General features: G+C 45.8%; 1 protein-coding gene across 4 annotated transcripts in view; it reads left to right on the top strand.

Annotated features, from left to right (window-relative positions):
- Nucleotides 1-5,084: 5,084 nt before the first annotated feature.
- NRP1 (neuropilin 1) overlaps nucleotides 5,085-17,824 on the top strand; it is a 114,773-nt gene continuing 102,033 nt past the window's right edge. For all 4 annotated transcript variants that reach the window (XM_087778379.1, XM_087778368.1, XM_087778357.1 and 1 more), the window contains exons 1-3: nucleotides 5,085-5,242; nucleotides 5,458-5,932; nucleotides 9,211-9,385. In XM_087778379.1, the coding sequence (XP_087634505.1) occupies nucleotides 5,866-5,932; nucleotides 9,211-9,385 (242 nt within the window). In that variant the 5' untranslated portion in view covers nucleotides 5,085-5,242; nucleotides 5,458-5,865. The remainder of the gene's footprint in view (nucleotides 5,243-5,457; nucleotides 5,933-9,210; nucleotides 9,386-17,824) is intronic.

Here is a 17,824-nt window from a genome sequence, read left to right as displayed (position 1 = left end):
AGGGCCTGCTTTTCTCCTTTGAAGTCAGTGGGATTTTGTCATTGCCATCAATGGAAATATAATGAGATTCTTAGTCCGTATGGGTGGATTTGCAATGTATTACTTCCTTCATCACAGAAACAGCTACTTCAGAACCCCTGGAGTTGATCAGGCATTATTATTAAAGACACTACCATAAATCATTTGCTGTATATGTCCCCCACTTCTTATTTCAGATAAAAAGCAGATTACACTGAGAATATACAAATATTACTGAAGAAAAGGAGTGGGACAATCTAGAAGAACATAGTGACCATGCTTACATTTTAGCAGCTGTAGCAATGCAAGCAGAAGAGGAATTAGGCCTAGGAGAGACCTGACTAGCTTGTTGTCAAATTGGAAATGGGAGTAGAATGATATGTGTGATGATTTGCCTTTGACACAGATGAAAACATTTGACTTTTGATAATCAGATAATCAGCTAATAAAGCCTTGGGCTGTGCTAATTTGTTGGAGTGGAATGTGTTTAGACAGGATGATGAACATGTTTTGATAAGGCATTTGTGAGATGGCACAGTTGTGATTCCAAGGAGTTCGGTAAGATATTTGTAAAGTCACTCTAACCCTAACAATGTAGTCAGTGTGGAGATGATGTAAATGCAAATGAATCTGATCTCTAAGCAATGGAGTATAGGATCTGAGTGTATTTTGCAATACATGGCCATATGTAAATTTAAATAATGTATAAAGCAGATGGCATGGTTTATAAAATATATGTATTTGCAGTGGTTCTTTGGAGAAGGGTAAGGTGTGCAGTGAAAGAAGAAGGATCATTTAGATGCATGTGGCTGTGCGTGGAAAAGAAGTGTAACGTGAGAGGACAGGGTAAAAAAGCATTGGGTGTGAGAGACACTGAGTAGGAGGATAAAAGATGTAAGAGATAAAAGGGTTGAGAGAGGAGAGATATAGACAAGGGAAAATGTATGTCTGATCTTAAAGATAAGGGTAAATAGCTTCGGTTCAGTACAGTAAGCAACAGGAAGCCAAGCAGTGATTCATACGGCCAAAGCAACAGGAGAGAAGATGACACAAAAGCCCAATTTTGGAGAGATTATTGGGGAAGATAAGTGAAAGAAAAGGAAAACATTAGAGAGAAGGTTATAAATGAGCACCAGACTATATATGAAGGTATCAGTAGGTACTAGTCATAAAGCAAAAGTATTTCTATTCTCCACTAAATATTGGTAGGAAGTCTCCCTTTTCAGGCATTTAATATTATGGATGGGTTTAATTTGTTCTGTTTCTTTTTGAAAATAATACCAAATAAAGGTGTCTTCAGCCATGGATTAATCATTTGCCAAACTTAGTTTTTAATTAAATGCATTACTGTGCTATATGAGTGCATAAAGGAGTAAACATCAAAGTTGCTCTGTTCTGCTATTGTTAAAATGGGAAAGTGTTTTTTCCTTTGGAATTTTAAGTTTTATATCACATGATTTAGCCCAAGGCAAATATTTTTTATGGCTGAATTATAAAGTTCTTGAGAAACAGGTTTATAACAGAAGTGCAGACAATCTTCAAAAAAGCATTATAAGCACCAAGTCAAATTATGAAGCAAAGATGGGCCTGAACCCAAACCCCAAAGCTAGCCACTCCATTAACTTTTACATACACTGGATTCAGGCTCAGTCTTTGTAACACTAACTCATCCTTGCCATAAAATCCCATTACTGATGTGAAAATGGAGAGCTGAACAAATGTGTAAGCAGTCGCAGGATCAGGACCTAAAATACCGTGACTAAAATGTGAGAAGTGGATTATAGAAAGAGACTTCCGAATGTTTCATTTGATGCCAGTTTACATTCAAGATGATTAAAGATTAAACATATTCAGATAAATATATGTAAACCAAGGATAGAATGTCTTCACTCATCATTTCAGGGCAATTCATACATGAAAGAAACCTGTGTCTATGTCTGTGAAACAGAGAGAAAAAGATGGGTAGAAAAACTAGACTAATGCCATTCACGTTATCATAGGAAAGGATGTTAATGTACCAGACTCCGCTGTATTTCCTAGGCCTTGAGAATTCAACAGCAAAAAAAAGTCCCAGTGTGAAATCCAAAATGCCCACGGAGTGCTGAGGAAGGGCAGCAATCCTCTTCCATGGGCCATGTCAGCCACAAGAGAGGCCATTCCTGTTCAGCTGTCTTTGCAGCCTGGTGCACATCTCTCTCTGTGCAAGAGGAGGAAGCACTGATGTTTGAGACACAAGCATGTTGAAATAAACCTTGGTACATGGATTAGTGGTTACAAGGTAGGCTGAGGTAATAAAAGCAACCTTCGTCATTAGTCTCACAATTTATCACATTGTACCATCTTCACTAATGTACATGTTCTGTCTGCATTTAAGTGTTTAATTTTTCTTTCAGAGAATGGAATTTCTTTAAAATACACTAGCTACTAACACACCATGCGTGCATCTGCAGAAAGCAACTTGTTAATATGATGGAAAAAACAACTGGAAAAAACACCACAGTTTGGTTGGTTGGTTGGTTGGTTGGTTAGTTGGTTGGCTTAGAGCATCTTTACAGCATACAACTAGGAATGAGTATTTCCTCTCTGCAGATGCATAGAAATTACCTGACAGACAATGTTAATCCCAAAGCAAGAGAGCCATCATTGTCATGCACTATAATTTTTGATATACATGTTCTCTGAGTATCTGCTTACTACTTTTCACTTACAGAATTAATCTTGGCTTCTGAGACTGAGTTTTTAAAACAAGCATGTATGTATACACTTCTGCAACCCCCCAGTAAGCTACCATCAGGAGGTAATTTCTGTTTTCAAAAACAGATGTACTTTATTTTAAAACCTATGTTGTCTCTCAGTCAGTCGCAGACTATGATGTGCTTCAGGACAGAACCAATTTATCTCAAGGACTGTCCAGCAGCATGAGAGTTTTTATAATCAGACAGCACTGTTAACTCTCCCCTTCCCCCTTGTTCTGGGAACTTCTCTGAAAGAAAAAAAATAAAGGGGGCTTAATGTGCTACCTATAAAATATACATCCCAATCAATCAAGGAAATGCATAAGTATTGCATATGATGATCCAGAGACTGCCTAAAGATGGGGAAATGAGACTGAACCCAATAACTCAGTCTGACTAGTTCCAGCCTGCCTGGTTTCCAGCCTGCCTGCAGACACGGGCATGGGCAGGAGCAGGGGCAAGGGCAGGGGCAGAGGCAAAGGCAAAAGCTAAGGAAGGAAAGAATGAAGTGTACAGGGAGTATAACAGGATCAACTGCACTTTACTGCACAATATTACAGAACTGCAATCACGGAAGAGAATGGGAATGTCTGGCAAAAACTCAGAAAGTAGTGATGAGAGAGTGTGCAGTATGAAACCAGCAGGCGGATTTCCTATGGACTTAATCTCCAGACTTCAGCCGACCTTAAAGTCGGGGCTTCAAAAGGGCAGCCAGGAGAGTGAGAGTAGAAGGCTCATACTTGGGGCTGGAGACAAAGGGATGGAGGAGGCTGAATCTGTGTATGATTTCTGAACACAGATGTAACACATTTGTAGTTAATCTGTGTGGCTGCAGACTTACAACTATGTTTGAAAACTATTTCAAACACAGTTACATCTTCAGAGTGGACAGGGATTTACCACTGCAGCTGCACTTGGAGGATGACCCTGCCCCCAGCAAAGCCCAACTCTTTTCCCACTCCATCCTTCAGAAAGACTCCTTGTGGAGGAGGTCCTCTAACAGGCCTTTTTCCTGATGAAGCGTTAACAGAGTTTGCCTCGGCTGTGCACCAGTAACAAATTGTTTTCAAACTCTGCTCTGGGAGATGAGAGCGGCTGACATCCACCGTTGGCTGCAGGTCATTTTCTTAGCGCAGACCCATCTTTGGGGACCATTTAGCACTGTGTTTCAACTTTCAGCATTAGAGCTCTTCCTCTAACCCCTACCCCAGCGACCGGATTGCCTTCACACAGAGGGAGCTCAAAGAGCTCCACATAAAAGACGCAGGCGGGTTCAGCTAGGTAATCGCTTCCCGGGTGCAGGGAGAGCCTGCAAGGCAGGGCAATGGGGCAAGGACAGGACAGGCCCCATAGCTGGTGAGCACCAGAGCGTGCAGCCAAAGCAGCAGGATTCAGAGCCCGCTATGTCCCCGCTTTGTGCCTGTCGCCTGGTGCCAGTGGTGGGGGATTGCTCAGAAGGAGACACACAGTCCCCAGTGGGGATTTCATGCCGCATAGCCTCCATGGGGAGCAGAGCCGGCCCCGGGGGATGCCAGCCCCTCAGCCCCTCAAGAGGCTTCATGAGAGACGGACAGACTGGGGGGGGGGGCAAAGCAGCAAGAGAAGCTGAGAGAAGCAGGAATGACAGCCAGGGTGGGTGAGAAGGGGTGTGGGAAGAGGGAGGGAGGGAGTGCAGGAAGGCCCCCCGGAGATGCAGAAATGCAAAGGGGACAAGGGTGGTGGGTCCGGGTAAGCCTGCTACCTGGGGGTCCCCTCACAGGGGGTCCCCACAACTCAGCCCACACCAGTGTGGCCAGCAGCCCCTAGGATCCCAGGGGATGGTAGTGTCCCACTGGAGGACCGCAGGGACTCCGAGGGACACGCGTGGGGCCGGGTGCTTGGCTGCACACTCGCACGAAACAAAAAGAGAGTGTTGGGAGGGGGGGAGAGAGGCGGCAGAGGGGGAGGCCCGGGAGGGGACGGGGCAGGGTGCCGGCGGGGAGCGGGGCACGGCGAGGGGCGCGGGCCCGAGCTGACAGGGGTGCGTGTGTCCGCCGGTGGGGCCGGGGCGACGCGGGCGGCGGGGCGGGGCCGGGCAGGAGCCCGCGGGAGCGGCGGGGCGCAGGTGGGCGCCTCCGCCCGGATCGGCTCTACCTGCCGCGGCGGGGGAGGCCGCCTGTCGTCCCCCCTCTCCCCCCTCCGCGCCCCCCCGGGCCAGCCCCCGCCCCGGCTGGGTGTCAGGGCTGGGGCTTGCCGTGTTTGTTTGTTGGTTCTTCCGCGCTGCCGATGTCTTGGGGGGCTGAGGAGGAGGAGGAGGAGGAGGAGGAGGGCGGGGAGGGGGAGGGGACTGGGGCTTGGGAGACGGCGGCTCCTCGGCCTCTCTTATTGCCGCTGAGTTGCGCTCCTCTTCCTCAGGCTGCGAGCAGAAGCCGCCCGGGCGCTTCCCCCTTCCCCGGCCGGCCGGGAGTCCCTGCGGCGGCAGCGCGCTCGCTCGCCTCCCGCCGGGGCAGGTGAGTGCGGGGCGCTGGGCACCGCCGGGCACCGCCGCCCCGGCCGGGCACTGCCGGGCACCGCCGGGCACCGCCGCCCCGGGGCTGCCGGCCCCGCGGGAGCCGCGGCCGCGCCGCAGCGGGAGAGCGGGGCAGGCGGGGGGGACGCAGTTTGCCAAACTCCAGCGCCCGGCTGGTCCCCGCTGACGGCCGCTTTCCCTTCCTTCTCTCCGCAGAGCACCCCCGCCCCGTCTCCCGGAGCCCGCCCCGGCAGAGCGCTCCCGAGGTGCCAGCAGCCGCCAGGATTTTTGTCTGTCTTGTTTGTGTGTTTCTTTTTTGTTTGGTTTTTTTTTTTTTTCCCCTCGTTTTCATTTGGCTTTCTAGTCTCGCTGGGAATGGCAGGGGCAGCGGCGCCTGGAGAAGGAACAAGTGTGGGGAACGGGAGAAGGAGCCGGAGCTAAATGACAGGATGCGGGCGACCTGAGGCACAGAAAGAAGCCAGCCTCTCTCTGCCCCCGGGGCTGCCCTTGCGGACCGTGCTTTCTGCTCCTGACTCCGGCTGGAGGACTTAAGACCTAGGAAGAGTTGTGCGTGGAGGGCATTTTTTTTTTTTTTTGCTCCTTTCCCTGCTGTCGGAAGAGAAAATGGATTGGGGACTTCTCCTGCACTGTGCAGCCCTCACCTTCGCCCTCGCCAGGGCTCTGCGAAGCGGTGAGTGTCACGGGGGACGTCGGGTCTCAGCCTGGGCAGGCGGCCGCGGGGCCGGGCTGCGGGGCTGCCGGAGCGGGGGCGGACGAGGGGGCCGGCGCCGGCCCCAGCCCGGCGGGGGGAACTTTCTGCCGAGGAGGGAGGCGGCGCGGTCCTCGCCCGAGGATCGCCCGCGCTGGCGTGGCCTTCCGACTTTATTCTCCGCTCTTTTGGGTTGTTGTGTAAAGCAGGCTGCTCGTTCTCACTAGATCAGGACAGCCAATTACCTTAATAACGTTTCCTCCCATAGGCAATTAAATAAGTCTCGCCTTCGGTATCTGAAAGATAATGAACACTTTAAAGGAAAGGCTTTCTCTCCCCCCCCCCCTTTCTTTTACCAAAGCGTAAGATTTCAATGTGTCGTGCCTTTTACTAGCTGTGTGTGTACCTGCGGGTAATCTTCAGAGAGCTCTCTAGACTACCCCTTTCCCGAGTCTGCAGTTTACGTGCAACTTGCACAGTGCCAAGAGAGAAGCTGAGCTTCTCTCTGAAGGCTCAAGACGCCCTTCCAAGAGAGAAATCCCGTAACAAATGACTGATGTAGCTGGTGTACTATCAGGCAGCCCTTGAAAACACAACTAATTAAAAGCAGCGTGCTCCTCTTTCCCGCAACAATGCCAGGGCACCGTGAATATTTCACTGCATGATGCATTTTTAAAGACGGTCTAATTGTGGGACTGCTTGACGTTTAGCTCTCTCACACGAAACCGCTCGTGCGAGTTTTCCTTTCCCGACAAATCCTGAGCAATTATTATTAACTAATTATCAAATATTTACTTTTGCCTGACTGGGTTTTCAATCAAAGTAATTAAAAGAAGAGAGCACTCTCCACTTACATTGGTATATTGTTTTAATAAGGGACCACAAGTGGAGTGTCGTGGAAGAGAGTATTAAAATTGCGTGTTTTATGATGGAAGTTAATCTCTTTCCCAATATGTTTTGAGGAAGCTGCTTAATTTAATCAGGGCGAGCTGCCTCCTCCAGCGCTGTGGTGCAGGGACGAAGGTGCTAGAGACGTGCGCCAAGCCCGGCTTGGGGATGCTCCGAGAGGTGCGCTTTGCTCACCCCCACAGCCCAGGTGAGGGGTGCGGGCAGCCGCCTCCCTGCCTCCCACATAAACCAGGACTGCCCCTAGTCCTGCACCCTCTGAGAGGTGGGAGGGGGCCACACGGTGCTCTTGTTGATCATTTCTCTCCATTAAAAGAAGGGGAGTAGGGTGGGCTGCTGAGCAGAAGCCTCCACCATGAGCGGTTAATGTGGTGGCCCTGCTGGAGTCACCAAGGCCATTAACCTCCTCCATAACCTACCAGACCTACTAATGCCACCTTCACCTACATGCAGTACTAGTGTCCGCTAAATTAATTCATTAACCTTATTTAGAGCTAATGGTCCAAAGTCATTAGAAACTGCTCTTCTTAATCAAGTGTGAGAGAGATTGCACAGAGCCAGGGAGTCTAGCAGACCGCATTATCTTATTACACTGTCACTTTCCCAGAAGTCGCAGATTAAGGAGCGCTGGTGGTAGTGAGTCCACCTCAGCGTCCTCTGAAGTGACTCTGTCAAGTGACTAGAAGCAGCACTGCTTTATTTCAGGCATTTAACAGATGCCAGACTCTGCCATGTTGTTTGCAGGGCTGGAGTGGGCTTAATGAGACAGGATCACTTTCCGAGTGTGCTTACACAGGGAGGAAAAGGCAAGATTCCCTGAGAGCCCCAGACAGCGGATTAGCAAGATCACCAGTGACAGCTTTTGAGCTTTGAGCTGCAACGCCTTTTGTTCTGGTCAGAGGAAAACAGCCTGTTCTGCAAAGGCAAAGCGGAAATAAATAATAAGATAGCCTTTCTCAGCAACATGCTTAGCAATATCTGGGTTTTGACCGTACAGCTGAGTATGTATCATTCCCTTCCCTCCTAATTTATGGCAAATAATTTCTGTAAAGAGTGTAGCTTTATGCATTTTTGATGTGCACTTCCTCATTCATTTCCATTTGACCTGTTTTTCCTACAATAAAATCCTGTACATTTATAAATTCATGCTGAGAGCAAGGAATGCCATTTTGCTTTCACAGGGAATGTATTAGGTACAGCACTGCAGCCTGTATATACCATTATTGGGATGTAGTGATATATAGTCTTGCTTTTTAGTGTGGACATTCTTCCTGACTGTAGTTCACTGTCATATTTTATTGCTCAAAATTAAACAATCAATGTGTGGAGAAAGTTTTTCCTCCCTGAAGATCTATAGAAAGAAATCTGTAGTAGTAAAAAAGTGATAACACAAACCTGCACTGGACAGTGAAGTCAGTGATCATGTAGGTTGGATTTCTTGCCCCTTTTTATTTTCCCTATAAACCTTAAAATGCAACCCTGATAAAGCTGGCCAAAGGAGCAAGATGCAGCATGCCACATTTCACAGTCACACTTGGTGATTCTGGAAACTTTTGCAACTGTTTTGCTATTAGAAATCAATCTTCGTTGTCGTTGGGGGGAGGAAGGGACAGAGGGAAGAGGAGAGGATGTTGTTCTGCTCCATTACTTTGATGCAGTCTCCAAGCATGAACAAACTTCCTTGAAGGAATAAATAGTGGATGATTTCTGCTTCACTAAAACCACTTTGTTCTCTGCTAGCCTGGGTTTGAAGAGCACAGATAGTTTCAACCTGCCTAGATTTATGGACTGATAAAACAAAGGGAGGGTCTGCTGCGAATGAGCTGGATCCACCAAGACAATCCCTGTGGTCAGTGACACAGACCAGGCTTATCCCATAGCTGGGCAGGGGGTCAAATGGCATCCTTTTAGCTTTCCTCCCGGCTTTCCTTAAAACTTCATACTTAGGAAGATAATACTTTTTGGAGATAATTGAGCCTCAGGTACCCTTCTGAGCCAACATTAATGCTGCTGTGGGGATGCAAGGTTTTAACACTGTAAGGCGCACTGTTTGCCTGGGGTAGGGGGCTTTTTAAAAGGGTACTGTTTAGAAATGGGGCATCTTCTGCTCCCTGCTGTCTGTCCAGCCACTGGACTTACGGATGGGCATGGAGAGGCAGGCCTCTTTCCTTCAGTAAAATGTAGTAGAGATGCCTTTGGGTTAAAGGCATGAGGATGCAGCAAAAGTTTGCTTGAAGAAGGCTGCAACCCCTCCAGCATTCCTACGGCGATCGGCGGGTTCGCTGCTGTGTGCTGAAACCGAGTGCTTGCCAGGAGGGAACTGAAAAAAGGCAATTTGTTTGCTTCCCCTGCAGATAAGTGCGGTGACACGATCAAAATTTTAAGCCCCGGGTACCTCACCTCTCCCGGCTACCCCCAGTCCTACCACCCCAGCCAAAAATGCGAGTGGCTGATCCAGGCTCCGGAGCCCTACCAGAGGATCCTGATCAACTTCAACCCCCACTTCGACCTGGAGGACCGCGACTGCAAGTAAGTGCGGCCGCCGCGCTCCGGAGCACCACGGCGCCACCTGCCGGCGCGCCGCCGCCGCCGCCCCGCGCCCGCGCAGCCCCCGCCGCGCTGGGCTCCGCGGGGCTCCGCGCCCCGCCCCGCCCCGCCCGGCCGCCGCGCCCGGGGCCGGTCCCCGTCGCTGCCAAGGGGCTGCGGCCGGTGTTCGCTGTGGCAAGACGCAGGAGGCGCTCAGCGGAGCATCCTTCGGAGTGTGTGTTTGGGGGGGGGGGTGGGTTTAAAAACATCTCTGCAACTTTTTGAGCTTTATAAAGTATATTTGAATTCTGCCTGCCTGATGGGAGAGGCAAGTGGGTGATGGTGATGATGCGCGTTATGGGGGTGCGATTAGGGTGAGGCACCGTTGTGTGTTTGTTGGCCTGCTTGCTTTTTTTTGAGTAAGTCTCTATAGAGTTTTAAAAATTAGTTCCCTTTCATTTTGTATCCCCACAGCTACAAACAGCCTATGGCAGAAACGGGCAATTTATAAATTGCCAAATCCTCTTAACGCAGAGTTAGTCTGGCGCTTACTCTCACCCATTAAGGGGCAGTGGACAGCGGGACTGATAGTCGTATTTCCCCCTTTCTCCCTTTGCTGCTGATTTATAGCCAGTAGCCCTTCTTTCCCCTCCTCCTGCTCTGCTGTAGTGCCCTGAGAGGAAGAAGGGGGTAGCTGAGGCTGCCTTTGCTCCCCTGCTCTTGCATTCCCTTTGACCATCTATTCCCAAGAGTGAGAAGGGCAGTTAGAGCCTCCCAGAAGCTGTTCCGCACTTTTTGCCAAGCCTGTAAACCACATAGCTTGCACAAGGCAACACGTGGTCAGATCATTCCCCCCTTCAACATGCCCTCTAAATTCAGCCTACTTGTTTCATGAAGAAAATATTTTAGTGATTCATTATTTAAAAATTTCTTGAGTATATCATGGTTATTTCATCCCCTTCTGACAGCAAGAGAGATTTACTGTTCATTAACGCTACCAGTCAAGGTTTTCTCTGCATGTCAGAAAGAGATTAAACTCAATAGCCATTGGTGTTTGGCATTTCATGGGAGTATTCAAGATTTTACATGATGTAAAAATGATGCTCAGCGTCGTCAGGAGCGGTTGTAACAGACCACTCCAACAGAGTGTTGGACTTAGAGAAAGAGAGCGACTGTACTCAAGCACTTAATTTTTACTATGCACATCTTTGTTCCTGTTATTTAATAAATTGATTACTTAGATCACAATTACTGATTTCCCTTAAAATGAAGTGCTTTAATGATGCATTGTGGTGCTTAGTTGCTTTTTTGTTGTTTTTTATCATCTCTTACACATCAGCATTTCAGTACCATAGTTGAGTGATAATGCAGGAAAATCCGATGTTCATAAAACTAAACTGACTCTTCGTTAAAATGAGTTCTTACTGTGGTGTTGGAGCTGCAGCTCATATTCACGCCATATGTTCACACGCTGACTTCCCATTCTTTAATTTTTAATTTGCTGTACTCAGGCAATGATTCACTTCCCTGTGTCGTCTTGATACAGGTTTTGCTTTTGTTCTGTGGGACAGTGCTAATGCTTTAAAATGTTTGTCTGTCTCTCTTTGTCTCTTAGATAGAGATTAGGAAATTAAATCAAGCATATTTCAGTGTCAAATCCTTTTTGTTCCTTGCTAGAATACATGTTTTTCCAACGCTGTAAAACCAACATGGGGTTTGACAGCAGTGAAGTGGTGTACAGCATACAATTATTTGAAGAACAAGTAATCTTTGTGGCATAGTGTTGTGCTAAACAGTGCTAGACTGAGCTGAACTGGGTCCAGGGAAGGGATTGACTCCCTCCCTCCATTGCTCCCTTCTCAATATTCATTGTCCAGTCTCCCCCCTGCATTATTTCTTCCTCTGAAAGGGGGCCCAGTGCAGTAATGAGATGGTAGTGGGTGGAAGGAAGTCTCTAAACAGGGTTGTTTGCATTGTCTTGGCAGTGTGCGAAGGTGATGACTTTACCGTTATTTGGTCTATGCTGAAATGCTAATCTTGTAGGCTATGCTAAATTACTCAGCTGCTACTTCACTTATATTTAAAATTGCTCTTTTTAACTTGAGAGGGATGGTATTTGTGCCAAAAAACTTAGGACCAGAATAATAGAAAATGATTTCACCAACAGGAATTTGTCAACAATCTCTGTGGTTTGAAATTTCAGTATCTACTTACAAAATTCACATTCCTTGTACCAAATATTGGGTACAAAAGGAGATTAATGCAATAAAACTTATCACAAGATTTTTTTGTTTTGCAGCAAAGTACATTCTGATTTCCTAATATACTTAGTTTATTAGCAACTCAGTCTGCAATCTAGAAATGTGCAATTTAGGTTACACTCTAGTTTATTGAAAGGTTTAGCACTGGAAATTAATAAGCACTTAAATATGAAATGCAGATAGAAAATGAGAGACAGGGGAATTCATGTCTGGGAACAAAAAATGCCCCATACAATTAAAGTAGACTAGAGGAGAAGATTAGCTTGCTGGCCTAGCTCCCAAAATCCTCTTTATAATGCTGTTCATCGCATCTTAGACCTTAGTTAGCGTTGAAAACAACTTTAATAACAAGGACCCCCTGAGCCCAGGGAGGGAAACAATGTGACTTTGGAAAGGTTACCTTCTTGTTCTGTAGTGTCAACAAGAAAATCAAGAGACCTTATCTAACTTTTTTGAATATTACTCTATATAGAGGGCTAGACGTATTGAAATGTGAAACTGGTGAAAGGTTGATTCTCTGAGGAGAATCAAAAGCAGCAAATCTAAGTATTAGCTGTACTGAAGCTGTTCCCAGTTAGCCTCTTTGTATGTTAGGGTTTGGAATTAATTTTAAAAATATGCCCTTGATTTACCTACTTATTATGCTATGCTTTAATGAATAAGTATTTCTCAAATGACTCCTAATAAAATTCATATATGTATGATCTTCTGACGATCAGAACTGTTTGAGTTGCTTTAAATTTCAAGCAAACATGGTGAAAATTCCTGTTTCTCTGGAGGCATTCCAAAGGACTCAACTTTCACAGTTTTGAAGAATAAAGATACGCAAATAATTAAAAATATGTTCACACAAGCTAGGTTCATCTAATGAAAAATCTAGCCAGAACTACTGAAGCAGCACAATGGAAATACTGGGTCTTGACGGGAAGTATACAATCCTGTCAACCACAGATTGTTATCAAGGACATACATAATGAAAAAATACACAGTCTCTTTTTAACTTTTAACTTTAATGAGTGTTATGCCTCCTCTTCAGGAGGCCAAGAAACAGAAATTATGGTTGTACTTTAAGAGAAAAGTAGTTTCTGTTTGCCGTTTTGCCCTTTCTCAAGCAAGCCCCAATAATAGCCATGCATTTTTGGAGTCAGGAACATGGTTAAAATGAATAGAAGAGACAAAACATATGGCTATATATTAGTTAAAATGCTCTAGTGTTTGTTGCATGTGGCAAATGCTTTTCAGCACTTAGTGCAAGCTGTACAAGTCTCATGTTGCTGAAGTACCCTACTGTGTAAATGTAGCCATCTTGAATATAGTAAAACTTTATACCTAGATAATAAACAAGAATGTCACTGATACAGTACTTTGAATTTATGGAACTTTTCCGGTTTCCCAGCAATGCACACTATCAGCATGATAATTTATAATGGTTTGTGACAAATGTTGCTGAGCAAAGAGGTGTGTGGTTACATTCAGATCAGATGTCATTATCTGGGGAGCAATAAAAATTTCACAGACACTAGGTTAAAAACATTAAGAAAATGAATGTGAAGCTTCAGAAGAAAAGGGCTTAAGAAAGGTGGAGGGTTGGGTAGAGAAAGCCCAATAGTGGTTTCCTTACTGACAAATTATTGACTTTGTTGCCAGACTTGACTGTATTGTTTTACAAGGTTTTCATAGATATACCACACAGCACAATTGCCTTATTGGCCGTCATTTATAGATGTAAAGAGTAAATATCATCCTTCGTTGACGACTATAGAGTGTATACACAATGCTGTCAAATCACTTGGAATGGAAAAATTGCCCATTTCGGAAACATTTGAGTTGTAGAAGGAGAGATGTCATAGATAATTATTCTTTATATTGCATTTGCCAGGGATTAGTTACACTGATGAGATTAGATCTGTATAGAAATTGCAGTCAGTTATAGAATACAGAGTGAAAAATACCTATGTTTGTTTATATAGAAGAAAACAGCTCCTCCAGGTCCTTGAGTAAGGAAGAAAGCATAGCTGCCCAGACTTACAGAGTGAAACTGTAGCCCCACGGAACTCCTATAGGCCTTAATGATGTTAGAAATTCATCCATCCATTTTATTTCTAAATAATGTCAATGGATTTATGCTATAAATCTGTCGGTATAACAAACTGAAGCTGGTAAAATAAACAGGAGCAAGGCAAGCCACGGCTCAGCCTTTCTTTAGTTACTGCAAAGTTTAAGCTTTCATTTACTTTTGTCTAAATCCTGGTTCCTATTCTTCCATGCAGCGAGGTCTGCTTTGTGCGGGCTTTCTGTCTCGTGTTTCCCTCGTGCAGAGGCGGTTTGAGCCCTTTGGGTTGAGGCGAGGGCAGTAGCCCCGGAGGGCACTCAGCTGCCCTGGCAGCGCAGCGGTGCACGTCCCAGCTGCCCGCCTAGAGGACAACCGCCTGCGAAGGACATCGCGGGGCTGCCTGTCAGGCCTCGCCTGTCAGAAGGGCCCCGTGAATGGCTGCACACAGGATAGCTGCTTTCTGACTGCCCAGAGGTGCGGCTAGAGCCTGGCTCTGCCCTTACCAGCCTGAACTACCAGCACTGAACTGCTCTCTCAAACGGCACTGAGGACATCTCAGGTGTAATGGAGGGTCTGGGCTCAATGCAGCCCCGTTATTGCTGCAAGCAATGGGAATTTTACCCTCCGTTTCCACAGAGCTGTCTCCTGCTATTCTTTAAGGCTGTGAAGAAGGGTGCAGCACAGCCCCTGTAGGACTGGTTTATGACTGTATCAGTCGTTTTGATGGCAAATGTCAGTCGGAGCTTCCTGATTCCCTCTCCCTCTGCTGCTGCTGAGCGCGGCAGGCAGCGAGGGGACTGCAGCTGACAACACGAGGTAAGCAGCAGAGCTAGCAAAGGAGCAGATTCATTCAGGCCCGTGAGAGGCAGGCGCCATATTTGCCCATGGTTGGGCAGAGAAGTCTGAAGGAGCCAAGGCCTCTGAGCTTTCAAACAGAAATACGGTTTTAATAGCCTGGTCCCACTCCTCTGGGCATCACTGTCGGGCTTTTAGCCGTCTGCCTCAGGACGAGATACCCAGGCCAGGCGGGAATGGCCCCTCCTCGCCTGCTGAGGGCAGCTGGAGGAACGCCCATGTTCCTGTGTTTGCTGTGATTTGAATTAACCAAATCACCCAGCCCACACACCTTGAGCCACCCCACTGCCTGCTTCACTGCAGGAGCCTGGGAAAGGCCTGAACGTCTCTCTGTCAAGCCAGGCTTGACACAGCCATGAGCGGGATGGGGGTCCAGCACCAACCCATGGGGGAGGCCATACCCAGGCCAAAGGGGCAGCTTCTCCACCCCCTTGTCTCTCTCAGAAATCTGTCCTTCAAGAGCTGTTGGGGTTACTGAGAGATTATTTGGGAGTACTAAAGGGATGAAGGGGACCATCCTTCTTGCTGTCCCCAGAACTAGAAACAAGTATTTTTGGCATAGTTTAGGATGAGTCGTTGCAATGGATTTGGGGGTCATCTGATATCTCATGTTTCTGGGTGCACTTCAAGGGCATTTCTCTCCTTCATATAAAACACGCGAAAGGCTTTCTCAGGGAGCGTGCTGCTAGACTCCAGACGGCCCTGCTGGTGACCACTGTTATTTATTTGGTACCCTCTGGAAGGCCATGCCAAGGAAAGGAGTCAGCCCAGAGCCTGCGCAGGATCAGGGAAGCAGAAAACACTTGTTGCAGTAGACACGGAGCGTGTTACCCCCTCTACATATACACACAAATAATACTTTTCCTTAACTTAAAGGGTCTGGATTGTGAAAGTAAATGCGAGTATGTGCTCTTTGCTACAGGATTCGGTATGTATTTGCACACAAATATTGGATGCAAGTATCTACAGATAATGCTGTTATTTTATTGTGCTTTAGAGACTAAATAAGAGTTGAAAGAAGTTGGAAATTATATTGTTTTTCTGATTACACAGTATGATAAACTGGCTCTTTTGTTGTTTATCCAAGCAGTTAGCTGTTGTGACAGTCTCTATTGTGAAACTGTTTAACAATTCTTTCTTTTAGAGTAGCGGTTTGGGTTTGAGTTTTCTCAGGAAAAGGTATTAGGGAAACCACAACCAAACTGCCTAGCCATAGCTGGAGTCTGTGCTTGCCTGCGTTTGGGGCTGAGGTGTTGGATGCAGAGCCTGGTTTTGCACTGTATGTGTATGGGTGCATTCCCTGGCACAGTAGAGTCTTGACTTGGGTCTCTGTACAGTAGCGCATTAAAATGATAGTAACAATCATATGCAGATGTTTCTATTAATCCAGACAGTTAAGTGAACTGTGGGGAGAATTCTGTCTTGATGTGCTACAACCAGATACCCTTCAGACAGGAAAAAATGTGAGGGTCAAATATGGATTCCCATGAGCCTAATCCTTCATCTGTTCTGTGGACAGAGATAGACAAATTCAGAACAGAGGGCTGAGTCCTTTCTAAATTGAACCCCAGTGTTGTAGGCATTAGCCCCATGAAACACTCAATATGTTTTCAGTCAACCCCACCCTGCTCTCCTCTCCACCCCCTCTTCTGTGCTAATGTAATTAAAACAAAAACCTGTGTGTTGCTGAAAATTAGTTTCTTAATTATAGTTTATTGCAAGCTATAACACTGGATCATAATTTGATAATTATGATACAGAGATTTTTATACTGCTGATGTAAAACCAAATTCAATTATTTTCTTTTGTAGTATTTCCAAAGAATGAAATTATGTCTGAAAACAGGATATACATGCACTCACATGTATATGTCTAGACTTATATATCACACAGAACTACTTAGTTATAGGCATTTGTGTTACATGCACCTCTTTAAGACTGTGCATATATACACACATTTATGCATATAGTATAGATTTCTTAGTTTATGTAGAAGTTCCTAAAGTAAATCTACTAATTAAAGCGCTAATACCCATCTTAAGGCTGATAATTAGGTATAAAGAGAAAAAGAGACAGGATTAGTGTTCAGATCATGTTCCAAATGCCTCTTAATTGGGTGTTTGTAATCAATCCTGATTGCAAGAGGCAGTGGTTTGGCAGAATAAAGAATGAAAAAGGCTTAGCCCTACTATTTTCCTGTTAGTTGACTTGGCCATAGTATTTAGGTCAGGATCCAGTGTCAAACAAGGTAATTTTGTCAGCCTTAGTGATCCTCATAAAACATAAAAATCCTTCCTAATGATATTTTTTCAAGCTAAAAACTCTCTCAAGCTAGAGAGTTATTTTTATCCAGAATCTTAACAAGTGTTTTCAAGTGAACCACAGAAAAGACTGTTCTCCTGGCCTCCATCCACCACTGACTTCTGAAATCAGGTCTGAGTTCACTGTAGGTCTTTCATTGCATTGACCTTGGCACTTTTCTCACCAAGCCACAGTTTTCCATCACAAAACCACACAGCTTGGTATAATTATTATTTCTTTATCCAAAGTAACCAAACAATTTTTTAAACAGGGTGACAGATTTCCCCTCTTGCACTGTGGGAAGCAAGCACCTGGCCATTTCCAAATAGAGTTTTAATGAACTTCCTGAAGGAGATTTGAGAGAAGTTTAATAAGTCACCTGCCAACTTTTTGGGACCATAGGTCATTTGCTTTTCTGTAGGAATTCACAAAAATGTAAGAATAGCCCCCTTCCCAAGTCCTAAACGTCCACGGAGGAAATTGATTTTCATGGACAATATCAAAGGTTTTTAAAAACGTCACCTCAAAAAATCAAATTTCTGATTGTTTCTCACACATAAGGTACTGTGAAACTCTGTGATCCACAAAGCTGGTTGTGAACTGTGTGAGCTTTATAATAATTCATTTAAACAGAAAAGGATTGTGCATATTTAGATTCATCTTGCATGTTAATAGCATTACAAATATTTTACGTAATGCTATAAAATGAAGAATTTAAATGGCTCAAAAGGACCATTGAGAAATGTCTCCATATGCGGAAGAGACACCCGTCTGACGTGGTGATTTCTTCCAGAAGAAACTATGCACATCCCAGAAGCACCATAACCAGCTGTTGTACAGGAGAAACTGGGCGGTTGTCTGCTGCCCGCCATGCTGATGTGGAGCTGCAGCGGCCGCATGCCCCATGCCTCCCCTAAATACAGATGGGCTGAGCCTCACACTGAATGAGAGCCTGGATTAATCCCTTCCTTA

The sequence above is a fragment of the Nipponia nippon genome, unplaced genomic scaffold (assembly GCF_047370975.1).
Source record: "Nipponia nippon isolate SJK-2023a ecotype South Korea unplaced genomic scaffold, ASM4737097v1 scaffold_1, whole genome shotgun sequence".
NCBI classification, from domain to species: Eukaryota; Metazoa; Chordata; class Aves; order Pelecaniformes; family Threskiornithidae; genus Nipponia; species Nipponia nippon.
The sequence above is the reverse complement of the archived record's forward strand: the minus strand, read 5'-3'. Positions and strand labels throughout refer to the sequence as shown.